This window comes from Panicum virgatum, chromosome 5K (assembly GCF_016808335.1).
Source record: "Panicum virgatum strain AP13 chromosome 5K, P.virgatum_v5, whole genome shotgun sequence".
Taxonomy (NCBI): domain Eukaryota; kingdom Viridiplantae; phylum Streptophyta; class Magnoliopsida; order Poales; family Poaceae; genus Panicum; species Panicum virgatum.
The window spans coordinates 9,281,502-9,305,546 of NC_053140.1; the positions used below are offsets into that span (position 1 = coordinate 9,281,502).

Here is a 24,045-nt window from a genome sequence, read left to right on the forward strand (position 1 = left end):
TGCAATCACCAAGCTGGATATGGAGGCATATGCAGATTATGAGCTATACATTAAAAGACTAGAAAAAAGAAGATAGACCATGAAATAAATAATTTTTATATAGACAAATAAGAAATCATTTATTGTATACTCTAGATTAGCTCTTACAATTTGACTAAAAATCAAGCTCTTGCTCTATTTTTAAACTTGCCCTAACCGAATCGTAGTTGGCAGCGGCGACGCATGGATGGTATGCCTGATCGATCTGGGCTCGTGGATTAAATTAATCACCGTTACCGCCACGATCCAGCTCGTGCCGTAAAACTCGCGCGCACGCCGCCCCCGCCCGGGGCGGGTTTCCCGGCGGCGCCACGCGCCGGCACCGTCGCCGCCGCACTTGCTGCCTTCCTGCGCCCCGCCGCCGCCGCTCGCCTTGGCCCTGGCCTGGCGTGTGGGTCGACGTCACCGTACACATCATGCGTGCGTGCCGACCAGCTGCCAGGTAGGCAACTGCAACGGCCATCGGGTCCCACTCCCACCCAGCGCTTGACCGCGAGCCAACGGCAACCCGCACGGCACGACCTGGCCACGCGCCGGCGCCGCCCCCCACGCGCCCCCGCGCGAGAGGGACAAGAACATGCGCGCCATCTTCTCGTCACCTGCCGCGGCCCGCGAGCTAGCCCGACGCCGGCCGGCCAGCAGCCAGCCAGCGCCTATATAATGGTAGCTCGCCCACCAAATGGCTCCCAGCTAGAGTCGCGTGCAGCGTGGTCGATCCCTCGCTTCTCCGCTGCGCTTCCACTCCAAATCCAAGTCGTCACACGCATCAAGCTGATCTTCCGTGACACGCATACTCGATCGCCGGTGATCTCGAACTAATCCGGCCAGCGAAAATGCAACTCGCGAGCTGCGAACTCCCCGCCGCCGCCGGCCGTCCCGGCGCGGCAGCCAGCCGGCGGTCCGGCCGCCGTCCGTCGCCGCCCGTATTGCCGGTCGTCGCCATCAAGAAACCCGCCGCCGCGTCGTCGTCGCCCCCGCGCGCCGCGCGCTGCCGCTGCTCGTCGTCCCGCCGCGACGAGGCGGAGTTCGGCTGCGGCGGCGGCGGCGGGCTGGTGGACGAGGGGATGGTGGTCCTGCGCCGGCGGATCCACGAGATGCGCGCCGCGGAGCGCAACTGGGAGCCGCCCGAGGAGTGGGCGGCGTGGGAGAAGGAGTGGTACGGCACCTACGACGCCGACGTCTGCGACCTCGTCGGCGCGCTCCAGGCGTTCCTCGTGAGCTCCCGCCCCGGCGTCGGGGTCGGGATCCTGGCCGTGCTCGTGCTCGCAGTGCCGGCCTCCGCCTTCGCCCTCGTCTCCCACCTCCTCGATGCTTCACGGGCGATCATCTCCAATCTGCACCACTGATCAAATCTGACGACACGATGATCCTATTCTTTCGTTCGTTATATATCTGACGACGACATGTATTATGTATATATCACGCGCGCCCAAATATTATCTTGAATATGTGTGTGTAAGCTTGATATTGCTAGAAACAATAATAACAAGGTGATTGATATTCTCTCTTTTTTAAAAAAGATATAGTAAAAACAAATGCTCACGTGCACACACACTATGCCAGATTGATTGTGAGAGAAAATTACTGCTGGCTGGTGGCTGGTTTGGTGTGAGAGAAAAATACTATTGATTGGATGGAAAAGCAGCCAACAGAACATAATTAGTCGCCGTGCATGTCGTGATATTGGAAGAAAAAACTTCATTACCAAGACACAAGTCGCCACAAACATGGTGTTTACTAGTGAGTAATGAGGTACAACCACAGATGCTAGCAGCGGCGGATCCAGCAGGGGGGCTAGGGGGGCTCCAGCTCCCCCTAAGCTCCCCTAATTACACGTAAAACACTGTAGCAAAAGCATCAAATCACCATTAAATTTTCACACAAATCAACATCTCCATTGTTTCAGCCCCCTTGCCTCTAATCCTGCATCCGCCACTGGATGCTAGTTATCCAAAGTAGATTACTTCTTAAATGATTGATCGTGTTTCACTATTTGACAAAATTATGCCGACAAAATGAAACTCCTCGCTGTTGTCGCTTTCGCTCTCATGAAATTTTTTTGGAGCATCGATATACAATGTAGGTCCGTAATGTTGCATCTGCATAGGCCAACGGATCGATCAGTTGGTGGCACTACTCGCGGCACCGCACCTCTGACCGAACACCACTGCAAGTACAAGTCCAAAGGCTTCAGGCTGTAGCACAGCACCTGCACCTCAAAGCACACCGGCCTGATGAACGCAGGGATGGCTTCTTGAGTGAGCTGCAAACACAGATCTTGGAAGGCACTTGCGCGAGGAAACGAGAAGAAAAACAAAACATCACGAGGTGACAGAAGTGTCACCAACCACCATGCTTCAGTACGGAACTTTTGCTGAATCTTGGATCCATAAGGACAAAAAAAAAGGCGATCCACATGGTTAGGAACGGCAATAACAAGAACTTTTGCTGGTGTGCATGATCTACTACTTGATTATAGCAATAACAAAAAAATGTAACAGACAAGAGAGGTAAGGAACGAAGGAAGCAATTAATGGGGGCATCACAATTAGACCGATGCAAATACGCATAACACGGAAGGATAAGATGTAGAGCTCCCTTCAAACCAAAGAGCGGTCAGCAAGAGGACGATGCAGCTCCTCGGTCATGCAAACCACAAGCCTATCTCAAACCAATCATCTCGCTAGCTCGATCTCACAATCTCTCTCTCAAAGCCGATGAGATAGGACAGTGGGAACCATGAACGAGCAGCTGTACCACCCTTCGAACGACCCTTCATCGGCTTGAAGGGAGCTCCGCTTCAAATCCAACCATCTAGATTATCAACCCGAGCACAGATTAATAATAACAAAAGAAAACGCTTCATCAAGCTATGCAAAACGGAAGAACAGGAGAAGACAAAGAGAACCGTGCGGGAGCAGGTTGACTCTTCCGTCTTCTACCTACGAATTGATCTTCTCTTCTTCTATCTACATCTACATCTACATCTATCTACATCTACATCTACAAATCTAAAACAGTTTTTCTCTTCTCTTGTTGTTGCCGGTAGATGATTTCGGGAGGGAGGTGGTCGTTTTATATAGCGGGCGAGGGGAGCTTACTCGGAAGGTGTTTAATTCCTGCCTGCCGTATGGGATTATATTCATCGTCCCTTCCTTAATTCAGACCCTTGCTTACCTTCTGCACCGTTGGGCCGGCAGCTTGTCAGTTTCCTTTTTCAACATTTCCTTAGATTAGTGATGAGTTTTTTTGGTATGGCATGGATCGGAGTAATTAAGATCAAGATCCCCTTCTTATATTTTTTTTCGTTCAGATCAGAGGCCGTAAAAAAAAACAGGACGAAACGGATGGCTACTGGCTTATTTCAAATGTACTAGTATATGGTAAGCAGAACAAACATCTGCATGTATATAGCATGATGCAACAAGAGGGAAAGTTCATTTCGTGCTATTTGAGAACTGCATTTTTTTTTATGGGAAGAATCACCCATTCACACGTGGGGGTATCTGAGCGTTGGCAGTGACGTCTTTTGGTCCGGTCCTGTGGCGGCTGTTTTATTAGAGGAGATAAGCTTCTTTTTCCAATACATTGCCTAAATTGTTAAGCAAGCTAATAGCTAGCCTTCCAGAACGCCGATGGCAAGTATCCATAGCGCCTGGTCTGTACGCAAGTGGATTATGTTAAATCACCGCGTTAACCACCACATGACCGGTGGTAAAGGTCGCGTCCAAACACGCAGGAAGCACAAAGCAAAGAATAAAAAAAACTCTACCCGGGGAGGAAACGGCCCCACCGTTTTTTCATTAAGAGGAAGCCACACCGGCTTACCCGGGTAAAGAAAACCCCCGAACCCTGCCCCATGCCCGAGAGGGCCAAGCCTCGCGGCGAGCACAGCGAGAATCAAACTCAGAACCTGTTGGGGCGCGACGCTACCGGACCGGGGTAGCCAACTGGCCGCCCGGCCTTTCGCACAAAGCAAAGAATAGGCTTGCTAAAGGCCTGAGCGAGTAAGCTTCGAGAAGCTGTCGTCATTCCCATTTCCCAACCGTTCCTAATCTCTCTGATGAATCATCATTAGTCAATCATAATTAATTTCTCTTTGTTTCTCCACGAATAATGCCTTTTGTGCAAATAATAATGTTGTATATGTACACGTATGTAGAGCCCCTCGGACTCGAGAACCGATGTCGCTCCTAAAGTGGAAATACACTGTACTAACAAGCTTTGACTCAAAAGGAGTAAAGGCACGTGCCCTCCACGACAGGGGCGGAGCTACGTGTTAACGTCTTCCAAAACCAGTGAAAAAATATTATTCTACACGTTCATTCACTGTGTTGACACCGACCTCTAATGATCAGCAATTCAGCATCAAGGCGACATGGCAGCCCTTCCATTCCATGTCTGCATGCGTTTCGTAGTTCCTTTTGTTTTTCTTCTTAGCCTTCTTATTTCCGCCCCTGACCCATTGTGACGAGGGGCCGAGGGGACCGGACAAATGCAACGGCGGCCCAGCACGCGCCGAGCCGCTGGCCCATATGTCCGGCCTTTTTGCCTGCACGACACAGCTTCGTAGCTCGACCGGCCCAGCAACGGGCGACGAGACCAGCCCAACGGCCCGTAACGGATGGGGCCCTGAATCCAGAGCTACCTTGCCTACAGCAGCAGCAGTATCCACCACATCTACGCAGATGTGGTTGAAAAGAGTATCAAGTATCAACCAGATGGCACGTGATATACAATGCGCAGATTTCTGCTTGCACGCGACCTTCTCTGGAGAGAGTATACTAGAGAGGATCGAGCACTGCAGACCTGCTTAATTATATATTATTCGAAATTGTAACTCATGTATACACGAGCACAGATGTGCAAGGAGACAACTTCAAAATGAACGTATGTGTGCATTCAGAAGACGGATCTCCTTACACAAAGTTTTGCAATCAAGTACAAGTTTTGGAGCATGTACAGCCCTTTAGGTCCGTAATGTAGCATCTGCAGAGGCAGAGGCCAACGGGTGGCAGACTGAACTGAACATTACAGCAAGAATCCTAGAGCGCATACAATCAATTGCAGCCTGTACATAGACATGTCGCTAGACACGACGATTGGATCTTGTTTGCGGGCTTGCAGATGGAACACAACACGCGGCCGACTCGGTTTCTTCAGCTACATCTGTCTGCTCTTCAGCGCTGCAGCACCAAGAGCAAAGCACACCGCCCTCAAAGCACACCGCCCTGAACTCAAGAATGAAAGATGAAACAGCACGCGGTGGCACAAGTCTCACCAGCCACCAGGCCAACATGCCTCAGCACTGACAAGGCCCAAGCTGCGGCTGAATCTTGGATCCGGCCATCACAACAGATAACAAACAATACAAAGCAAGCTCATCATGGGGTTAATATAAAAAAATAAAGAATGGTTTGCTGGTATACCTTTTGATCTACCATACCACTGGACAACATACATGTTGAACTGGACAAAGCAAGAGTCAGAAGATGCAGCACAAGCATGTAAAAAATAGCAGCCATGGCAGGGATGGAACGGAGCAATCGACGGGGACTGTCAGATGGATGCAAATAAATACGCACAACACGGGAGGATCGAGATGCAGAGCTCCCTTCAATCCAAACAGCGGTCAGAGAGGGGACGATGCAGCTCCTCGGCCATGCAAACCACAAGCCTATCTCAAGCCAATCATCTCACAGGATCTCACAATCTCTTTCTCTCTCTCTCTCTCTCTCTCTCGCTCAAAGCCGATGAGATAGGATAGTGGGAACCATGAACGAGCAGCTGTACCACCCTTCAGAACGACCCTTCATTGGAAGGAAGGGAGCTCCGCTTCAAATCCAAGCAGCAGCTAGTGAGCATCAAACTCAGGCCAAGAACACCACAGGACCATGGCATCAGCATCATAGATCTTAGCTAACGCTAGAAAAAAAAAGAAGCTTCAAATCAGAACCAAACAGAGCTAGTATGCAAAACAGATCGAATCGAAGAGAAGGAGATCAAGAAAGGCCGTGGAGGAGCTGAAACTATTGACGGTAGGATGACGATTGCTGGGGGAGGGAGGGTGTGCTTTTATAGAGCTGGCGAGGGTAGCTTGAAGGGAAGGTTTTCAATTCCTGCCCTCTGCAATTCATCCCTTCCTTTTTTTTACCGTTGGGCTGGCAGGGCTGCAGGGCAGGTCAGTTTCCTTTTTCTATGTTTCCCAGAATAAATGAGAGTTTTTTTGGTAAGGCATGGATCAGTGGAACCGACGTCGACGTAAGATTCCCCTCTTTATGTTTTTCAGATTCATCAGATAAGAAATACAGGAGGAAACCTACGGCACATTATCTCCATATATACAGAGAGCATAATGAAAGAGGGAAACTTCAAATCGTGCTATTTGAGATTTCGAGAACGGATTTGTTTCATCATTAGAAAATTCCACGTGGGATTTGCTGAGCTTTAGCAGTCGATCTCATCCTTAGCAAAAGGATGCTATTATCTTTGGTAGTGACGTGTCTTCGGTCCTTTTGACGTGTATTCTAGAGATGCTATTGCCTTTTCCATATGCTGCCTCAATAGTAAAGTCTCGCGCAACGTCAACGGCAAGAATGATATTTTTCGTTTACAAATTTCGTTCGAAATCTCGCTTTCAGCTTGCCCTACATTTATACAGTCGTCTTCATGGCGGCGTCCGCCATTCATGTTGATTTTAAGCTACTTTTATTTTATTTCCTTATGTTGTTGTTGTTTTTTTAAATAATTTTCCTTATGTTGTTATATTGGTATACCAGTGGGCAAGAACTTCATGGCACACAGGATACCATGGTCGTCGGCCCAACAACAGCACGACGACGCACGGCGCGGCCGGAGCAGCGGGGACGGCGGAGGTCTGACGAAGAACCTCGCCCGGCGACGGCCGCAAGTTAGCATCTGCTAACATCCAAGCAGAAAACACTCTGGTCTAGCATGGCAGGCTTCGCTTATACGCTACGTTGTATAATACCGAAGCATTCCACATGCACAGAACTGTAGCTTGCTTGGAGAGTTGTGGTGAAGTAATGGGCACGCTTGGGATGCGCGTACGCATTCCATTTCCATGTGTACATCTCAAATTCTCAACTATATATGCTTTGCATCTTCGTCTTGTTTGTTTTTAAACCTCGTCCTAGAACAAGCTGTATTATCTAAACTCACACCACACACACTCTCTATCTAACTAGAAATTACAACATATACACACACGTCTACTAAGTGCAAAGTGATAGGAACATCATCCCACCGTAATCCACAGAAGCTTGAGGCTCCTCTTAAAGAAAAATCCGAAAAAATCCTGGCCTGGTGCGGTGCGGGGGTTCGAAATTTATCGCAAGACCACTTCAAGAAAAAATCATCACAAGTTAAATATGTTTGATCTTAATCATGTCTATAAAAAATATATTAACATCTATAATAATATCAAATAGACACACTATAAAAATATATTTTTCTACAAAACTTGGTTAGAATAAGAGAAGTTTGATTAAGAACAAAACTAAAAAATAACTTATAGTTTGAAAATAGGTGGAGTATTTGATATTCAAGCGTTAAAATCTTAATGAGCATTTAATATAAATTATGTAGATTGCAAGATAAACTTTAGCATCATTAGACTCATATCAGAAATTGCTTCATATAGTGTCGATATTGGTAAATCAATTTATAAGAGTGGGTCGTAACCACCATTCCCATCGCCAATAGATAACTCTAGACGTTAGCATTTTTTAGGCTAGTCCGAGCTCAATGGGACATAAAAGAAGCCTAGTCTTATTAGGGTAAAAAATATCACCCACACCCGCAGCTCATTGGAATATTTGCCGGTTGGGCTCGAATTATGAGCTGAGCTCGGGCTTACCATTATTTTTCATCAGTTTGAAAATAATTATGTTACATTGTCAAATTGAGCTCAGGCGGGGGTTGTTTTTTTTTTCTGGGTCTAGTTTCCTTTGACCAAGCTCAGCCCTAAAATTCCCAACTGAAAAACTCGGAAGAATGAAAAATCTTAAAATACATGTTTCAAAACGTGTGGATTATGTCATTGTAACCACATTATAAACACAATCAGATCTTTGAAATACTTGTAAGCCCATAACCTTAAGCACAAACACCGTGAGTCTTCTCCACATCAACTAGTCATCAAAAACCATTTGATGAGAATAAATCAATTTTCTTTTACCTTCCATATTTGTTAATTGTTATTTTATTTTCATTTTACAGTTACCATTCACGTCTACGTTGTAGCCAAAAATACGGAGAACTTAAAAACGAACCCGGGTTTTAAGATCTTTCGGTTTTCACTTTCATAATTATTCATTTTATCATTTCATTTACTTTGCTTGAAATACGGAAAGTTTAAAACCAAGCCATGTTTTGAGAACTTTCTATTCATTTTATCATTCCATTTATTTTGCTTGAAATACGGAAAGTTTAAAACCGAGCCATGTTTTGAGAACTTTCTATTCATTTTATCATTCCATTTACTTTGCTTGAAATACGGAAAGTTTAAAACCGAGCCATGTTTTGGGAACTTTCTACTTTCACTTTTGTATCCCTTTTGGATCATTTATTTTTTTACAACTCTAGTTTATGTTATGACCTAAAATACGGAAAAGCTTGCCAGGTTTAAGAACTTTCTGTTTTGACTTCCACAATTACTTATTGATTTAAATTAAATTTTAATAGTTACTATCCCTGCTTATGCTTTTGCCTAGAATACAGAAAAGCTCAAAAATGAACCCCCTATTATAAGAACTTTCAATTTACAACTTCATCCATAGCCAACACGATCAAACTAGTTCACTGTCTTTATGCACAATAGATTAGTATCTCTCCTTAACCATTACACCGCATAGATGATATTCATAGAACTATTGCACGTTCCAAATTGGAAAAATATCTTACAATGCTTGTCCCAAATTATTATGAATTATGAATACATAAAGTTTGCAAAAGAATCGTGAATCAAGCTTCGTCATACAAGTATAAACAGCTAGGTCATCCACTTAAGATACGTGGTCAGGACGTAGGGACATTCGGTTCCGTATTTCGTCCTAGGCACTACGCAACTTACGATGCATTAATTCCAAATCTCATATCTTCGTCCCAGAGATAATCAATCATATTCTTTATTTTCTGTTACTATTAAGAAAATGCACAACGAATAAATTACTACAAAGCATACATTGAACGACACAGTAGACTAACAATGACACCGAATTGTTACAACCACGTCATACAGAAACTATGTGTAGTGCAGCACATACACTCGGTCAGGATTAATTTTCAAATGTATACACAGGTTGCCACGAAGGACCAGGGATTTGACGGCCAATCTTGAAGTAGAAAAATCAGGCGTCCTCAGTGGCAGCTTCCCAGCAAAGTCCAGAACATCCCATGGCTTCGGCTCCAGCAGCAGCAAGTACCTGTTCAGCGCCAAGAACGCAACAGAGGATTATGTTAAGATAGAGTTTGTTACCCTCATTGTAATCCCGAGTATCTTGGTGATAGGGTCGAGCTAGGTTTGTTAGCCTATCTGTTGTACAAGATAAGAGTTGTTGTATGTATCTAGAGGTAGTTGCTTGACTCTATCAGATAAGGACTCGGTAATCTTGTAAGCCACGCAGGGGGCTATTCCCTGCCCATATAAACAAAGGTGCGGCCCCTAACAGGGGTTCAACGCTTCCCAATAGATTGTTTCACATAGTATCAGAGCCTAACCTCCAACAAACATCCATCTACCCATCCCATCCCTTCCCAATGTCGAGCAACTACCTCTAGATACATACAACAACTCTTATCTTGTACAACAGATAGACTAACAAGCCTAGCTCGACCCTATCACCAAGATACTCGGGATTACAATGAGGGTAACAAACTCTATCTTAACATTCCCCCTCTGCCTACCAATCACGGACAAGCTCACCAGATCGAACTATGCCCTTTGGCAAGTTCAGATCCTCCCAGCTGTGCGTGATGCCCAGCTTGAAGGGTTCCTGGATGGAACCGAAGTCGCCCCTCCCAAGATCATCAAGGAGAAGGGCGCCGACGGCAAGGACGTCGCCAAGCCCAACCCGGAGTACGCAAGATGGCTTGCACAGGATCAGCAAGTGCTCGCCTACCTGCTCTCCTCCCTCACCCGAGATGTGCTTTCTCAAGTGGCGCTGTACAAATCGGCGTCCGAGGTGTGGGGTGCGTTGGAGAAGATCCATTCTTCCCACTCGCGCGCCAGGGCTATCAACACGCGCATTGCACTCGCTACAACTCAGAAAGGTAACATGTCCATTACTGAGTACACTACCAAGATGAAGTCTCTGGCAGATGATCTCGCGTGCGCCGGGAAGCCCATTGGAGAGGACGAACTGGTGCGGTACATCCTCGCTGGTTTGGATCAGGAGTACAATCCTGTCCTGACGGCCGTCCTCGCTCAACCCGACGACACTTCCTTCGCCGATCTACTGTCCCAGCTTCTCAGCTTCAAGCAATGCCTGGCCATGTTCACTGGGGGTTCCCAATCCTCTATGAATGTGGCCAATCGAGGCCGCGGCGGTGGCGGTCGTGGCACTGGCCGCAGTGGTTGTGCTCCTCAGCGCGGTCGTGACGGCTGCGGCGGCGGCGGCAGCAGCAGGAACCAAGGGGGCTACAACAACAACACCCCTCGGTTCAACAACTCCAACAATGGTGGCTCCTCCAAGCGCCCACGCTGCCAGGTGTGCTTCAAGGTGGGGCACACTGCCACTGAATGTTGGCATCGCCTTGATGAGACCTACGTCCCCGACGAGAAGCACATCAATGCTGCACATGCTGCATACAACATTGACACCGCGTGGTACACCGACACGGGCGCCACCGACAACATCACCAGCGAGCTGAACAAGCTCTCCATGCGTGAGAAGTACCACGGTGGCGGGCAGATCCACACCATCAGTGGAACAGGTATGAGTATTCGTCATGTTGGTCATAGTGTTTTGCATGCCCCTGATCGAACTCTTGCCTTGAACAATATTTTTCATGTCCCTGATGCAAAAAAGAATCTAGTATCTGTTCATCGTTTCACCACTGGCAATAATGTTTACCTTGAATTTCATCCTCAATTCTTTCTTGTTAAGGATCAGGTCACGAAGAGAACGATCCTTAGAGGCAGATGTACTGGTGGCCTTTACCCCTTCCCTGACCACTCGAGCCATCCCAGGAAGGTTGTGTGCAGTGCCACCAAGGCCTCCATGGACACATGGCATCGTCGGCTTGGTCATCCTGCCGCTCCCGTTGTTCGTCAGGTCGTTAGTAGGAATAAATTGCCATGTGTGTCCACTCCTAGTAGTCATGAGTCAGTGTGTGATGCTTGCCAGCAAGCCAAGAGCCATCAGCTTCCTTATTCTAGGTCCCAAAATAAATCTTCTGCCCCTTTAGAGCTTGTCTTCTCTGATGTTTGGGGGCCCGCTCTTAATTCTGTAGGCAGAAAGAACTATTATGTCAGTTTCATCGATGATTTCAGCAAATTCACCTGGATTTATTTGCTTAAGCATAAATCTGAAGTATTTCAAAAATTCCAAGAATTTCAAAACCTTGTTGAACGATCTCTTGGTCGTAAAATTATTTCCATGCAAACTGACTGGGGGGGCGAGTATGAAAAATTAGATCAATTCTTTGTTAAGATTGGCATCTCCCATCATGTGTCTTGTCCCCATGCACATCAACAAAATGGGTCGGCTGAGCGCAAGTACCACCACATTGTTGAGGTTGGGCTTGCGCTCCTTGCTCATGCCTCCATGCCTTTGAAATTTTGGGACGAAGCCTTTATTGCTGCTGTATATCTAATCAATCGCACCCCTAGTAAGCTTTTGGGTTTCAAAACACCCATGGAGTGTCTCTATGACAAGAAGCCTGATTATAGTTTTCTTCGTGTGTTTGGGTCCGCATGTTGGCCAAATTTACGACCCTACAACACTAGAAAATTACAATTCCGCTCCAAACAATGTGATTTTCTCGGTTATAGTAATCTTCATAAAGGATACAAGTGCCTTGACATTAGCACTGGACGTGTCTACATATCCAGGGATGTTATTTTTGATGAGCACATCTTTCCATTCTCTAAATTGCATCCCAATGCTGGAGCCCTCCTCAAATATCAAATTCTTCTTCTCCCTGAACACTTAGCCAACCCATCCGATCAACGGGAGCAAACACCAAACCAGCTGACCGATACTCCTTGTGATTCTAACGAAAATGGTGCAAGTTTCAGGGAAAACAGGCATTATTTCATGCAGGAAATGCCCTTGATCCGTTCCCAAGGTCCAGCCACGGAGCACGGAGTGGATTCGCTTGCAGATCCACCTGCGACCGATCCGCAGCAGGCTGCATCAGCCTCGGAGTCAGCGACGGCATCTGGTCGGGTGCAGGCGGCACTTGGTCGGCACACAGGGCGCGTCAGAGGCTGCCACGGGGCTGGCAGGCGCAACCCAGGACCCGACGGGCCAATCCGGGGTCGCCGCGTCCCCGATCGCATCTCTTCCATCCCACCGCGTCGACGTACAGGCGACAGATTCGCCGGGATCTTCTGTGGCTCCTGGATCTGATGCGGCCACACCACAAGTTGAAGCAGCACCGCGCCGTGTCACCAGGCTCCAGCATGGCATTCGCAAACCAAAAACCTACACTGATGGTACAGTCAGGTATGGATGTCTAACAGAATTAGGAGAGCCTTCTAATCTTGCAGAGGCTTTCACAAATTCGGATTGGAAAAATGCTATGGATGAGGAGTACAATGCTCTAATGGGCAACAAGACATGGCACTTGGTTCCATTAGGAAAAGGTAAAAATTTGATTGATTGTAAATGGGTCTACAAGATCAAGAGAAAAGCAAATGGGGACATTGACAGGTATAAAGCTCGCCTAGTTGCGAAGGGGTTTAAACAAAGTTATGGCATTGACTATGAAGATACTTTTAGTCCTGTTGTTAAACCTGCTACCATTAGAACTATCTTGTCAGTTGCAGTGTCAAGGGGATGGTGTCTTCGACAGTTGGATGTGCAGAACGTGTTTCTTTATGGTGTTCTGGAGGAAGAAGTATACATGAAGCAACCTCCTGGGTATGAACAACAGTCAACCTCTCCTCTTGTTTGTAAATTGGATAAAGCATTGTATGGATTAAAACAGGCTCCTCGAGCTTGGTACTCCAGGCTTAGTTCAAAGCTTCAGAAGCTTGGTTTCTGTTCTTCAAAGGCTGATACTTCACTTTTCTATTACAATAAAAATGGTGTGAGTATTTACATGCTAGTTTATGTTGATGACATCATTGTGGCAAGTTCCTCATCCAAAGCTGTAGAAGCCGTGCTCACAGATTTGAGAACAGACTTTGCTTTGAAAGATCTTGGTAATTTGAATTACTTCCTTGGTATAGAAGTTAAAAAAATTCAGAATGGTATTATCATGACTCAACAAAAATATGATGCTGATATTATTAAGAGAGCTAACATGTCTTGCTGCAAGCCTGTCGCCACTCCTCTTTCCACATCAGAGAAGCTATCCAGCGAGGAGGGAGAAAAGTTGGCTCCACAAGACTCCACCAATTTCAGGAGTATTGTAGGAGATCTTACGCTGACAAGACCAGATCTGTCATTTCCAGTAAACAAGATATGCCAATTCCTTCATGCTCCAACTAACACTGGACAGCAGTAAAAAGAATCTTGCGGTATGTCAAAGGAACCTTGGGGTATGGTCTGATCATTTGTAAGTCACCATCCATGAATATTAGTGCATTTTCTGATGCCGATTGGGCTGTCGATCCACTAGTGGCTTCTGTGTCTTTCTGGGTTCCAACTTGATATCGTGGAGTGCCAGGAAGCAAAGCACGGTCTAAGGTCCAGTACTGAGGCTGAGTATAAGGCCATGGCAGATGCAACGGCTGAAGTTATTTGGATACAAACGTTACTCAAGGAGTTAAGGTTAGCGAGCTCACCATCAGCTACACTTTGGTGTGATAATTTGGGAGCAACGTATTTATCTGCAAATCCGGTGTTCCATGCAAGAACGAAAATATTGAGGTTGACTACCATTTTGTTCGAGAGCGAGTAGCTCGAAAGCTATTGCATATCAGATTTGTTTCTACACATGATCAGCTTGCTGACGGGTTCCCTAAAGCACAGTCGGTGTTCAAGCTGAAGAACTTTTGTCGCAATCTAAACTTACATAAGTTTTGATTAAGGGGAATGTTAAGATAGAGTTTGTTACCCTCATTGTAATCCCGAATATCTTGGTGATAGGGTATCTTGGTGATAGGGTCGAGCTAGGTTTGTTAGTCTATCTGTTGTACAAGATGAGAGTTGTATGTATCTAGAGGTAGTTGCTTGACCCTATCAGATAAGGACTCGGTAATCTTGTAAGCCACGCAGGGGCTATTCCCTGCCCATATAAACAAAGGTGCGGCCCCTAACAGGAGTCAAACGCTTCCCAATAGGTTGTTTCACAGATTAAGCAGCAGATACCTGTTCAGCTGCGAAGCTCAGCGACATCAACAGGCAACACAAAAACGAGGTGGTCGAGGGCACCACATGTTGGATCCACGAACTCAGAAATCCGAGCACCTGATGCAAATCTGCCAGGTGGAAAGAGAGCGCGAGAAAACGGTCGGCCAACCAGCGGCTGGAAGTGGAATGGGGAGGAGACGACGACGTCGCGGGCGAGATCCAAGAGCCCCACCACAAATGCACACGGGAGAAGCCGAAGGGAATAACAGTAAACAAGGGTGACACAGCATCTCACCAGCAAAGGAATAAAGCAACCTTAAAGTACCGTGCTTACTTGCCAGCATCCAGCAGCACAGATGAGCCCGGAGAGCGGGTGAATCTTTGATTCAGGACAAGAGGAATATATTCAGAATAAACAAACGAAGGTGATTTGGACAAACAAGTTCAGGTTAACAAGAGAAAAAAATTGCATGGCCTATTAGTTCGAGATCTACAAGCGTACTTGATTGACTATATGGTGAAACAGATAGATCGAGCAGTTACAGCACAGATTAAGCTTGTAATTCTATTCATCACCTACACACAGGCAAGCAGGAGGCGTTGTGGGATCAAGACGCAGAGCTCCCTTCAATCCAAAGAGCGGCCAGCAAGGGGACGGTGCAGCTCCTCGGTCATGCAAGCCACAAAGCCTATCTCAAGCCAAACACCAGGCCACTCATGACTCATCTCACCCTCTCTTTCAGATAAACCCTCCAGGTGATGAGATAGGACTAGTGGGAACCATGAACGAGCAGCTGTACCAACCCAGCGAAAGGGCCTTTCATTGGAATGATAGGAGCTCCGCTTCCAATCCAACCATCCGTCAGACCAAAGACCAAGCACAAGAAAAGCCCGAGATCTGCAAGAACACCATAAACTAATGGAGAAGCAAGATTAAAAAAAAAGAGAAGCAAAACTTGAAAAGGAGAACTCAAAAGAAGACGGAGAGGAGAGCCATGAGAAGGGGGAATCTGTGAGGGAAGGCCGGACTAGACTATTCTTTCTTGCTGTTCATGGGTGGAAGGGAGGGAGACCGAAGGGCTGATTTTATAGAAGGGGCGTGGGGAGGCTTGTAGGGAAAGTATTTATTGCCTGTTATTTATATTTGCAATCCCTCCTTTCTTTCATTTTTTACCGCTTGGTTGCCATGTCAGTTTCCTTTTACTGTCATTTTCAAGAGTAAATAGCGGGTTTCATGTGAAGAGGTGGAATCGTCTGGAGGAAGCGACGCCGATGGACGTTAGATTTCCACTGACGTCTGCGTGCTGTCGACCCGCGTCCATTGGTCCACACCAGTCATCCTCTTCAATTCGTGGCGTCTCTTTTCCGGTGTGTCCTGCTGTTGCACATGTAAAGTTTTTAAAATAGAAATTTTTCACAATTTAAATATTAAATATAGACTAGTCAAAAAACTAATTATAGAATTCGTCACTAAATTACGAGATAAATTTATTAAGACTAATTAATTCATCATTAGCACATGATTACTGTAGTATTTTAGTGTCTAATCTTAGTCTACTTAGACTCATTAGATTCATTTCGTAATTTACAAACAAACTATGCAATTAGTTTTTATTTTGTATATATTTAATACTCCATGTAAAATTTTTATTCAGTGTGATAGTTTTGGAATTTGAAATTTTGCAACTAAACAAGAATAGCATATACAATAGTTAGGTTTTAGGCTGGGCTGAGGGGTTAGGTGGGTTTTTGGCCTGTTAGCAAGCCTCATTGGCTCTTAGGTTTTTGGGTTAGGGCTAAGTTGGGCTGGGCCAGATTTTGGGTCAGGGCCTAGGGTTCGCGGGTCTCAATCGGGTTATAGGTTAAGGTTTGGATTTATCTGAATGGTTTAATTCAAATTAATCCCACCCAAGATGGTTAGTGTTTGAATTTAAATTGAAGGGCCCATTTCAATTTAAATTTCACTCAGTTCAACCAAGAAATTAAATCCAAATTGAAATCAATTTAAACAAGGTAGAGCAAATTAAAATCCAAATATTTTTACACTAGCAAAATAATTTTCTAAATTTAATTCAAAATTTTAATTGCTAGGAATTTTAGAAAGGTAGAATCCGTACTTAAGTGGATAAAATTACAACAATGTCACAAAACTTTTTGAAAGTCACATTTTTTTGATTCTTTAACATTTCGAAAAAAAATTAGAAACGTTACAGCGGGAGTGGCGGTCTCCCGGCCCCGCTCGTCGCCTCCTGGCGCGGCCTCCCTCCCCGCCGCTCGCCGGCCTGCTGCATGCGCCCCACTCCTCGTCCGCGCAGTGTCGCGCTCCTCCGGCGAGGGCTTCTCGCCACCCCCTCCAACCCCAGGCTCCTGCCCGCTCCTGCACCAAGATCAGCGCCTCCTGGTCCAATCGATGGAGAGATTGCAACGGATGCTTGAATGAGATGGCTTGCTTGCTTGAGTTGATTAGAGATGGCGTGAGGGCGGTAGGGAGCAGGACCAGAACGATGCCCGCGCTCGGCCTTGGCATCCTCAGTGCATGGAGCTCGGACTTCAGCTGATCAACGATGCCATGGTGGAGGACAGAGCTGGTGGATGCTAAGCAACACGGTGCGGTCTCGCGTCTCGGCAATGGAGCGAAGCGCATGGTGAGTAGCGGGAGAAGGGATAAACTGGATGGTAGTTAACGTTGTTCCTCTTACCGCGATAGAATGCTATTTTCTGGTAACGTTTTCAGCTTTAAGTAGTATTTTACGGGAACAAACATTTTCAGTAGTATTTCACGGAAGTCGTCATCTTTCAACGTCACACAAACCAATTTTCCCAGTGCTATTATCATTTTCTTGGTTATTATTACATATTGAGGCTATTACATACTACTGCAACTTTATTTTGTAAACGATGGGATTTTCTTTCTTTAAACACGCGTGGTTGCTTTATTGCACGTATGAGATTTGATAGTCGACCTGATCATCAGCAAAAATGCCGTTCGTCTTGACCGATGTATACATCCAATCAATGTTCTGTTGTTTTTCTATTTTTTTTCTTTTCATCTTCTTTGTAAAGATCAGTGCGCTGTTATTATTGCCGTTCGAGAAGGGTAGGGAACTAGGGATAGACTTATCAGGTGGGCCCGTAGTTCATTTGTGTTAATCCATTGGTTGATTGGATGAGGATCGATGCTGTTTAGTTGTACTACGACGAATTATGCCGTTCTTTACTAGTCGCGATAAGAGAACATATCTAGTGTTACCGACCATTAAAGTGTTATTACCAACTTTAATTACACATAAATTTGTGCATAAAAAATTCTAACAAAAATATGAATGGATAGAGCATGTAACCCGTTACCATTCATAGGCTGATTTCTCTTTTGGTTTCTCATTACATAAATTTTAGTTGCATCTCGAGTTTTGCATGATGATAAATGCTTGCATGATCTATCCATTCGTATTGTTGTTGGAATTTTTGATACACAAACTTAAATATAATTAAAGTTGGTAATACGGTGACACCCAAATGACCAGTAACACTGGATATGTTCTCGCCGGGATAATGCAAAGCTTACCTTTGCCCCTGCTTTGGATGGGCTAAACCAGGGACCTAAAAAAATATAATTAGTTAAATATGCACTAATCAGAGCTAATGCTATTAAGTTAGTCAGGGTCCGATCAGATCTAGTGAGCTCTAACCACTAATTGAACATTATTTGTACAATTAATTATTTTTATTCTTTCTAATTGAATCCAAATAGGAAGGTTAAAATTTGATATCTGATCCAAATGGGATTTTTTTGGCAAAGATCAAGGGCAACACGGTTATCCTTTGTGGAAAATCTAACACGGTCATGACTACAAAAGGGGTAAATATGACCGGCTGGAAAAGCAACCCCAATGAAAGCGCAAAGAAACGACAAGGATAAAAAGCTCCTAGTAGCTTCATCTGTCTCGTCAGGAGGATCGTGTGGATCCACTGATGCCAACAAGTGATGCTTTTTCAAAAAAACGAAAAAACGGCGGCACACACAGAATCTAACGCCTGTAAAGTAGTAATCGTGAGGGAGCAGCAGCATCAATCGGCATTGCATCTTCACGTCCTTTTCCGAAAAATAAAAGAAGAATGCAACCTCGTTTTCAGACATCTGCCCGTCTCCAGATCAATCGATCGCTCACGGGTATATATTCTTAGTATTTTGTTGATTTTTGCTGCTGTATTATTCTTTTTTTTTTGTTTCTTGTCGTAACATGGTCATGCAGATTGTTCATCGAGCATTAGTGCCCTGAAAAATCGAGCATAGTGCCCTCAAAATACAATTATCTCCATCCGAAAAGTGAAATAAATTTATATTTAGTCAAATTTATAGAAAATAATATTAATATTTATGTTACAAAATAAATATCATTAGATTAATAATATAATATATTTTCATACTGAATCTATTCGAAGATATAAATATTAGTAATTTTTCTTTATTAATTTGGCCAAACTTGAAAAAAAATTTGGCTTCTCGAGAAGTGAGAGTTGCATTCTTTTTGCGACGGAGGGAGTAGTTATGTGCGATCGAAGAAGTATATTATTCTGCAAAACAAAATAGAAGTATATTAAGGTCAGTCTCAGTGCGAGTTTTATGGACACAATTACCTAGACTGAAAACTAGATAACTATGCCAGATGAGTTTCATGGTGATCAAACTCTCGTCACATCTCTTGAACTCTAGCCTTCTTTCTCTTTGTCATGTCAGAAAAAATGATGGTATTTAATGTCATGAAATCCTCAATAAAACTCTCGAGACTAGCCTAATCTTTAGACATCTGTCGATAAAATTTTGACAAAGGATAAAAATTTAATCCTGCGTCAATATTTTGTTGCGTCGCCATCGTCTCAAAAAGCGATAGAAGTTATCCAGGTGAAGCGAACGGAAAATTTTGCCATCCTAGTCACTAGTGCAGCCAGTCGTGGACAGGGTTAACCATTTCGTTTTCCGGTCAAATCCCGGTGTTTAGCGGAAACGGAATTCCGTTCCGAAATTTCGGTAAATTTCGGCGAATTTCGTTGAATTTCGGTCGAAATTTGTTGAATTTTGAATTTGAAAACGAAATATACCGAAAAATACCGAAATTTCGGATCCCGGTAACTAGCGGAAACGAAAATTTTTCCGAAATTTCGCCGAAATTGTTAACCCTGGTCGTGGATAGCTGCTCCCTTTCCGTAAAGAACATGGGCACCCGCATGGCAAAACTGGTTAGCAGAAGAAGGCAAAGAAGTTGTGGCTATCGGCAAGAGCATCTTGGTTAGTCGTTCCTTAGTTCCTTACCTAACAACCTGCCTGCAAAAGTTAAGACATCCTTCAAACACACAAAACATGGTAAGAATGGCACACTTTCACAGTTTAGAGCTTTAGACAGTCAGGATTGGTCTCGATAAATCACGTAGCATATGCTTGGGAGGAAACCTGCTAAAACTTTCACAGGTCCAAACTATGCTTGGGAGGAAACATGCTAAAACATTCCCAGGTCCAAACTTTGGACCCATAAAGTTTATGTGAAAGAGAAGTCCAAAGCAATTGTCCTGCAGCTAAAGTGGACAATGACAAACCAAATTTGCTAATTCTGCAGAATTTTAATAGTTATCAATCAATGGTAGGAAAAACTTGATGCACCTGTTAGCGTTCTTGTAGGCAGGAGGTTCTCAATTGAGTTCATAAAACTAATTGTAATCGCAAAAAAAAACTAATTGTACTTTTTTTTGGATTTCTTACAAAATATAGATCCAATACATAGTTCAATTAATTTGGATATTATTACATCGTATCACTCATATTTCAACTCATATTGCATGTACCGTGCTAACGATTCGTACAACTCATATTTCAAAGGACAAAGGAGTACCATATCGAAATTGTTTGAAAGTTTCACTGTGGAGTTCCAAATTATGGTTTATTTTAGCTTTATCCAGTGTTAAGCTCGGTTAACTTCGTTCAAACTGTTAGATGAATATATAGTCGTCTACTCCATGTATGTAACCAAGTAAATGCAAGGCACATTTCATTGTGAATATAATGAAACTAACCGTAAAAATGTAGACGTAGTTATTTATCTTTACGTTTTGTTAACCGTAAACCGGCACCGCAGTGTGCTTCTGCGCCTACCTTTGGTAAATCTGATCCAGCCAAAGGTAAAGGAATTGCAAAGAGTGGATTCTTGTGCGGCTTTTGGTGGAGCTCAAGTCCGCGCGGACAGGCTCGCAGTCGCCGCAGCAGCAGAAGCACGCGCAGCGCCACCGGTTGGCACGGCGGTGGCAGTCGCCCAAGTTGCGCCGTGTTTGGTTGCGAAAACTAAAATTTCAAAAAAAAATTCCGGCGAGATTTAAACTTAGACGAAATAAAAAACGCATTGCGACTGCTGTCTGTAAATGGCGAGGCGAATCTAATGAACCTAATCAGGCTGTAATTAGATGCTAAATTGCTACAGTAATATTACAGTAAACAACATTTAATGATGAATTAATTAGTCTCATTAGATTTGTCTCGCAATTTACTGACGAGTTCTGTAATTATTTTTATAATTAATCTATATTTAATGTGCAACCAAACCGGACCGGTTGGCCAAACGCATCGGTGCACGCGAAATGCAGGCGCTTGCCAACTGCCAAGACGCACGCGGTGCGGTGCGAGCGGCAGAAGCGCAGCGAGGGGCAGCGCCGAGCACGAGGCGGCGGGGGCCTCTGCCGCTGCCGCTCTGGGCGGGCCGTGGCGCCACCAGGGCGCGGTGACGCGTATCTCGAGGCGGAGGAGCAGGGCGCGCCAGACGTGAGACGTCGCTCTCTCCCGAGGGAGGGATCTGAGCCGGGACCCACCCGGATCTTGACCGGTCTGGGCTGGGCCCCGCCGCGGCAAGTGCGATCTGATTGGGTGCCTGCTGTGCTGGCCGCCCCGCGCCTCGGAGGCCGCGCGCCCACGTCGCCCCGCCGGGTCGACAGCGACGGGACTCGCCGCTCCGCGCCAGCCCGCTGTCTGTCCTCCTGCTCTTCTCCAACGCGCGGGGCTGGGGCCGCAGCCGGAGAGCTCAGAGTACTGTAGACCCGGGTCTTCTGACCTCCTGCTCTACTCCTACGCATCGTGTGCGCTGGGCCTGGGTCTTCTGCCTACGGCGACGCAGCCCATGCCAGGCCTGTCCTCGCTCCCGACGGCCCGGGAACGTGCACGCTTGAGCGCCGTCAGCGAGCGCCGGCGATGGATCCCACGGAAGGGAGGGCAACGGGCGGCGGGAGCGCAGGTTGGTGCGCGGTGGGGAGAGCCGCCGTGCACGCGCACCTGCACCCGGCACCGCCCCGTGTGCTCCTGAGCCTACCTTGCTCGACGTAAGGAAGAAATGCAAGCGTGTTCGAAGTTCACAGTTTTTTTAATTGAACAGTTAAAATTCACAGTTTGAAATGGATTGCGAGAACCGGGAATCACGACGTCAAACGAGGTACAAGGCGGCACGTTCTTTCCATTCTGCCCCCGTCCCAGGTACAAGGCGACACATTATGCAAATACCAGTGATAATACCTTTTTCTTTGCACATAGAATACATCATGCAAATAAAAAAGAAAAACCATACGGCCTATGATTAATTCTGTTAGACCGAATAGTTGTGCACCCACATCATGCACAAACCACGTACAAAAATGGAACAAGGAAAGTTGTGTACATGGCTTCGGGCTCCATTAGCAGCTACCAGTTCAGCGCCAACAGCCCAGCAGAGGATTGGCCTAGATTGAGCATTTGAGCTGCAAACCTCATCGACATCGACAAGGCAAAATAAAAATAAAAATACGAGAGGTTATCGAGGGCACCACATGCATGCTCTCTATTTATGCTCCGATCCGATCGAGCTCGCTCATCTCTCCAGACAGATTCACATCCTCTCCAGAGAATCTCTCTGGAGAGGATCCTCTCCAGAGAATCTCTCTGGAGAGGATGTGAATCTGTCTGGAGAGATGAGCGAGCACGACAAGAAGGAATAGGCCTAGCCCAATCAGCAACTATACAGGGAAGCCAAAGGGAATAGCAGTAGGAAAGGGACGTCAAAATACCTGCTTACTTGGCACTTGGAAGCATCCAGCAGCACGGATAAGTCCATGGGAGCTGCTTGATTCAGGCGGAAAGATAACAAACAAGTGATGGTGATTTGGCCAAGCAAGCTTCAGTAGTAGACGATAAAGAAACTGAACAACAGAACATGTTTAAATGACAAACTAAACCCAGATCTACGCATGGACTAAAAGGATCAAAAAGTAATTCGAGCAGTAACAAATAATAGCGCTGATTAAGCGAGCAATCCCAAGTGGCGACAACTAAGGGCGCACAAACTGAAGCAGCGGGGGGCCTTGTGGGATCGAGACGCAGAGCTCCCTTCAATCCAAAGAGCGGCCAGCAATGGGATGGTGCAGTTCCTCAGTCATGCAAGCCACAAGCCTATCTCAATCTCAATACCAGGCTACTGATTTGAGCACATCTCCCTCTCCCCAACACTCGGATAAACCTCCATGTGATGAGATAGGTCAGTGGTAACCATGAACGAGCAGCTGTACCACCCGATCAAAACGACCCTTCATTGGAAAGATAGGAGCTCCGCTTCGGATCCAACCATCCGACAGACCAAAGACAAAGATCAAACATGCAGAAAGAAAAAAAGAAACGCAGGAGATCTGCAGGAAGCAGAACACCATAAATTAACTGATGCAGAAGCTCGAAGAGAAGAAGAAGCGCAAAACATGAAAGGAGGGAACTTCAGAGACTGCGGAGAGGAGGAGAGCCATAAGAAGGGGAATCCGGGAGTAGATGCGGCCGGACTATGCTGTTCTCTCCTGCTGTTCATGGATACAGACGGGACGGAGAGGAAGAGCTGCTTTTATAGAAAGGGTGAAGGGCATCAGAGGCGTTTGTTTGGAAGTTTTTTTTTTCACTGCCTGCCATTATTTCCTTCCATTTTTAATTTACCGTTTCATTGGCAGGTCAGTTTCCTTTTGTAATTTTTTACCTTTATTATACTGTCATTTTCCAAAGTAAATAAACGGGTTCCCATGGAGAGGGAGTGGAACCGTCTGGAGGAAGCGTCCAAGCGATGCCGATGGATGGACGGTAGATTTCCTTCCCTCCACGTCAGCGTGGCCGTAAGTTGTTCCTCTTGGAGGAATTTATAGAAGAATTATGCAGGCATGAATTAATAAATGAAATATATTTGTATAACATTTTTATGAATATAATCGATAATTGGCTACATAAATGCTACAGTAACAATTCTCTAATTATGTGATCAAAAATCTCATTAAATTTATTATAATTTCTAAAATTAATGTTTTAAAGTTGGTTTAGTAAATTAGTATTTTCATTTGACGCTCCTAATTAAAAGTCAAAATTATTAACAGTTTCATCTTTAAGAAAATCAAACAGGGCCACGGTGACGCATATATCGAGGCGCGGGGGTGGGCGAGCCGGCCTGAGCTGAGACGTCGCTCTCTCCCGAGGCGAGAGGGGGGA

The 24,045-nt window shown here is 45.5% G+C and overlaps 1 protein-coding gene, 1 long non-coding RNA gene and 1 pseudogene across 2 annotated transcripts; 2 read left to right on the forward strand and 1 right to left on the reverse strand.

Annotated features, from left to right (window-relative positions):
• The first annotated feature begins 681 nt into the window (after positions 1-681).
• Positions 682-1,542, forward strand: LOC120710493. The gene has a single exon (XM_039996166.1). The coding sequence runs from the start codon at positions 873-875 to the stop codon at positions 1,383-1,385; it is 513 nt and encodes a 170-aa protein (XP_039852100.1). The 5' UTR covers positions 682-872; the 3' UTR covers positions 1,386-1,542.
• An 8,861-nt stretch (positions 1,543-10,403) lies between these two features.
• On the forward strand, positions 10,404-10,515 carry LOC120710881 (annotated as a pseudogene).
• Positions 10,516-21,992: 11,477 nt separating this feature from the next.
• On the reverse strand, positions 21,993-23,398 carry LOC120706152. The gene is made up of 2 exons (XR_005688211.1): positions 22,599-23,398; positions 21,993-22,292 (listed from the first exon to the last, which is right to left on the reverse strand). It is a non-coding gene; the product is annotated as an uncharacterized LOC120706152 (long non-coding RNA).
• Between the last annotated feature and the right edge of the window lie 647 nt (positions 23,399-24,045).